The sequence below is a fragment of the Sinocyclocheilus rhinocerous genome, unplaced genomic scaffold (assembly GCF_001515625.1).
Source record: "Sinocyclocheilus rhinocerous isolate Xijiao unplaced genomic scaffold, SAMN03320098_v1.1 scaffold1690, whole genome shotgun sequence".
Taxonomy (NCBI): Eukaryota; Metazoa; Chordata; class Actinopteri; order Cypriniformes; family Cyprinidae; genus Sinocyclocheilus; species Sinocyclocheilus rhinocerous.
The window spans coordinates 133,222-138,206 of NW_015664228.1; the positions used below are offsets into that span (position 1 = coordinate 133,222).

Consider the following 4,985-nt stretch of genomic DNA (forward strand, 5'->3'; position numbering starts at 1 on the left):
TGCATGCACATTCATGACGCTAAATGAAAAATATCCACCAAATTTCAAGAAGAAATAAGTAGTTTAACTGGTATTTTGGGCAGTTTGTAAAATAGATTGTGGGTCAGTTTTGACCCAACACAAAAGCTGTAACGATTTTTGTACAGCTTTTCTAAAACACATCTATGTGTTGAAACTTTGCTTGCACATTTATAACCCTAAATGAAAAATATCCTCCAAATTTCAAAAGGAAATAAACAGTTTAACCAGTATTTCGAGCAGTTTGAAAATTTGAGCGTGGGTCAATTTGACCCAACACAAAAGTTGTAATAGTTTTTGTACAGCCTTTCCGAAACACATCCATGTGCCGAAACTTTGCATGCACATTCATGACGCTAAATAAAAAATATCCACCAAATTTCAGTAAGAAATAAAGAGTATTTCAAGCAGTTTATAAAAATGAGTGTGGGTCAATTTGACCCCAACACAACAGGGGGTCAAAAAACTTCAAACTTCAAAAAACTGAACTATAAGTCTAAGAGGTCATAAAAAAACCCCAACACATTGGCTGTTTCAGGTCAGAACTGACCGTCCATAGGAAATGAATGGGAAAGCATCCAGAGATGTTTGCATTTGATTGTTGCTGTGATATGAACAGGAAACTCACAATCTGAGGTGTGTCACTCCTCCGCAGTTCGCTCAGGTAATATGGAGTGCTCTTGCGCGATGGCCGCCAGCTCCTTCAGGAACTCGGCGAACAGAAACGTAGTGAACACTCTGTTCCGCAGGTGCGGCGGGATTTTGGGGCAGGGAGGAAGAGGTTTGCGTGGACGACCCGAGACGTGGCCATTCAGGAACCAGCCGGCGTTTTCTTGCATGTGGACTTCTCTCTCTGACAGGAGGAGAAAGAAGACGGTTTCAGCTTGCAAACAGAAAGACAATCAAACAATCGGGACAGGACGATGCACACCTTGCTCTTTTAAGGCCTGGTCTTTGAGCAGCAGGTACTGGGCGGCTTCACGGACCAGCTCGGGAAAATCCGGATTGGACGCTGCGTACTGTTCAATCTTACAACCCACCGACAGCAGAACCTGAGACAAACACACAAGCTCGTTAGAGGAGTTTAAATATTGAGCATCACATCATCTAATAATTCAAGTCATTCTGATGTAATTTTCAGATTCATAAATGTTAGTTAATTAAATTAAATAAACCTTAACTGAAAATTAGTTTTCATTTATTTATTTCCACTATTTGTGGGATAATTATTTATTTTAGTATTCATTTATTTCCACTAGTTACCAGGGCAACATTTCTCATATTTTGTTTAGTTTAATTTGAAGTACTAAAATAACTAAAACTAAAGAAACTAAAAATAAAATCTGAAGCTTAATAGAAACTATATAGACATATTTAGGAAAACTAAAATGACAATCACACACACATTTACAAAAACTTTAAAGGCAAAAATTAAAAACATACAATTAAAATGGAAAATATAAAAGTCATTTAAATGTAGGCTTCTTATGAATATTAATTGAGTATTGTTTATTGAAGTTGCTTTAAAGGCAAAAATTAAAAAAATACAATTAAAATGGAAAATATAAAAGAGTAATTTAAATGTAGGCTTCTTATGAATATTAATTGAGTATTGTTTATTGAAGTTGTCCTGTAATACCACTGTTGCACACTGCATTGCATTAAATGTGCATTTAGGAAAACAAGAAGTTAGGTGTTGATTATGTATTAATGAAACTAACGTTTATATACTATTGTAGTATTTATAAATATTTTGAATTGGCCATTATTTTTATACTTACAGTTTTAGTGATTTTATGTGCGTTTGTCTTATTTTTTCTATATAGCTTTAATTTATTTGTTTCAGTTTTAGTATTAGTAATTTTAGTACTTCAACTTGAAACTTACTTTATTTCAGTAGTTGCCCAGGCATTTTCTAATTTTCATTTTTTGAGTTTAATTTCCATCTAATGTTTGTATTTGATTCTATTTCAGCGTTTTTATTCAACAAAAATGTTTTTTAATAATTTTAGTTTTAGTGAACAATATCATCACTGCTGTGTAAATAGAGTTTGTAAACAAAACGGCCTACAATGAACTTTATTTGGAATGATAGCAGTTAGTTTATTTATTTATTTAATGCATGTCAGCTACACTGTAAGAAAAAAAATTATAGAAAAACGGATTTTCCACCATCTTTAACCCTGTTAGGCTACTGTATCATATTTGATTCACAAATTTTTAAGGCCTTTGAATGAGCAACATGATCAAAACTTTGCCGTTTCACTCAATCTCCTCATGTCTTCTGTCGTCTGATTGATAGTTTAGAGTTTTTTATCCAGTAAAAGCTCTTTTAGTGTAATTATAGAAACGTCCAGCTTCAGCTGGAGCTTCTCGTGTCAAATCTTCACTGATTTTGATCAAGTAAGCGTCAGAATAACTGCAGTAATATCTCCAGATGAACACTTACTGGACTGAAGCAGCTCAGCTTTACTTGATTCTCCATCAATATATCACAAGCATCAGAATTCCATCATAAAAATATCAGCATCTGCACCAAATTGAATAAAATCAAACAGTTTTTTCCTTCATATTCTCATTATATCAGACTATATGAGCCATAAAATCCTGATGGATCAAACATAGAACACATATGCACACTCTTGCCCCAAGGTTCAACAAACTCTTCCACTTCAAAAATAAACTCTTCCATATTCAACCTCATCAATCATTCCAAACCATATAAAATCTCCCGACTGACCTGTAAACGAGATCCCGTGTTTCCTGCTCTCGGCTTTATTCAGTTCTTCATCTGCATCGTCTTCACCCTCACACTCCTCACAGAAGCAGGTAAAGTCCAGCTCCTCCTCCTCGTCCCCATGCAGGAGATCCTGCAGCCGCTGGAGCTGCTCTTCATCCTCCACAACGCAGTCTTCCTCTCCGCCCAGATCCCGAATCAGCTCCAGACACTGCGAGATGAAGTCGTCTCCTGCGGCTTCGGCCGTTTTGCTCTCATTGCAGTTGTGGTCCAGATGCGCAGCATCACCCTCTAATTCCGGTTTCTGCTCCTCAAAACCACGCCCGATTACAATCGGTTCGGATTCTAGATGTTCTGCGTGATTATGGTTTAGTGTGTGATTAGCGTGCATCAGATTGTTGTTTATGTAGAGATTGTGGGTTGATTTATTCAAGCCGTTTTTGACGAACATCCGCCGATCGTCACGAGCGTCTTTTTGCGCGATCAGATTATAAACCAACACGTCGTCCTGAAATTCCGACTCCTCGATATAACTTCCTTTAATCAGCATGATGGCGTTTTTACGCATTTCCTGAATGTGTTTCGGCGGTTCGTCTGGAACGTCGGGCGTCGGTTCCCTGTCCGGCGCGGCGTCGTACGTATCGTCCCATTCCAGCTCGAGTAGCGTCCCGACTCGCTCGCAGTCGCCGGTGGAGCTGGTTTCCGAAGGCGGATGAGGAGTCGGCGTTTGAGGGGGTGGAGTAGAGCGAGGAAGGCGCTCGTCCTCATCCTCGTCCTGATACTCGTCCGGGGACGGATTGAGGCCGTCGTACGGAGCCGACCACACGTCGCACGCTTGGACGGTCGTACAGACGGATCTGCGTGCGTCATACAGATACTGAAGATAGTTCTTGTGCATCAGCGGCTCTGAAGCGGTTATTCGGGAGCATCCGACGGTATCTCCACCTGAGAACAGATCCTCCATTCCTGAAGAGGCAGAGAGGAGATTTAGGACTGAATTAGTGCCAAATTAAATTTAAAGATAAAGGGTTAGTTCACCCAAAAATGAAAATTCTGTCATTAATTACTCACCCTCATGTCGTTCCAAACCCGTAAGACCTTCGTTTATCTTCGGAACACAAATTAAGATATTTTTGATGAACTCCGAGAGCTCTCTGACCCTCCATAGACAGCAAGGATCCTTACACGATCAAGGCTCAGAAACGTAGCAAGGAGATCGTTAAAATGATCCATGTGACATCAGTGGCTCAACCGTAATTTTACAAAGCTACGAGAATACTTTTTGTGCGCAAAGAAAACAAAAATAACGACTTTATTCAACAATTCGTCTCCTCCGTGTCACCCTATAGCGCCATTTTGTAGAGTACCACATACATAACGTATGCAACGTTGTTATGCATACGTTGTTTTCGTTCAGATCAAAGCATAAACAACGTATCCGTGTACGGTGCTGCTGACACAGAGCAGCATACGTTGTTTACGTTCAGTGGATACTAGGGCTGGGACAATAAATCGATGCATCGCGATTCGTGGATCGATTCTGAGATTTCCGGAATGCATCCTGATTCTCTCTCGAATAGGTTCTGAGCTTAGTTTTTAACAGCAGATGGCGCTCTAGGCTAGTTTTTAACCGTAGACTCAAATGCTCACGAAGAAGAGCGCTTGTGCGTTCGGCTGAGTCATGTAAGTGGTTAAATGTACCTGCACATCGGCTTTTATGATGCAAAATTAATGTAAACACAGTCCACTGTGAACATCCTTGTAATTCGCTTCAACCTTTTAGAACTTTATGAATGATTATTTTAGGTTCAAATAGTGCGTGTTGAAGCAAGCAGAATACGGCTATTTCTAAAGCACGCAGTGCCATCTGCTGTTAAAAACTAAGCTCAGAATCGATTCAAGAGAGAATCGCGATGCCTTCGGAAAATCTCAGAAAATAAAGTCGTTATTTTTGTTTTCTTTGCACACAAAAAGTATTCTCGTAGCGTTGTAAAATTACGGTTGAGTCACTGATGTCACATGGATCATTTTAACGATCTCCTTGCTACGTTTCTGAGCCTTGATCGTGTTAGGATCCTTGCTGTCTACGGAGAGTCAGAGAGCTCTCGGAGTTCATCAAAAATATCTTAATTTGTTTTCTGAAGAAGAACGAAGCTCTTACAGGTTTGGAACGACGTGAGGTTGAGTAATTAATGACAGAATTTTAATTTTTGGGTGAACTATCCCTTTA

The 4,985-nt window shown here is 39.4% G+C and overlaps 1 protein-coding gene across 1 annotated transcript in view; it reads right to left on the bottom strand.

Annotated features, from left to right (window-relative positions):
- Positions 1 to 4,985, bottom strand: part of LOC107730024 (protein FAM160A1) — an 18,699-nt gene continuing 13,714 nt past the window's right edge. Inside the window, 4 exon segments of the mRNA XM_074560138.1 lie at positions 1 to 871; positions 950 to 1,198; positions 1,335 to 1,339; positions 2,755 to 3,721. Coding sequence (XP_074416239.1) covers positions 660 to 871; positions 950 to 1,198; positions 1,335 to 1,339; positions 2,755 to 3,721 — 1,433 coding nt within the window. The 3' untranslated portion in view covers positions 1 to 659.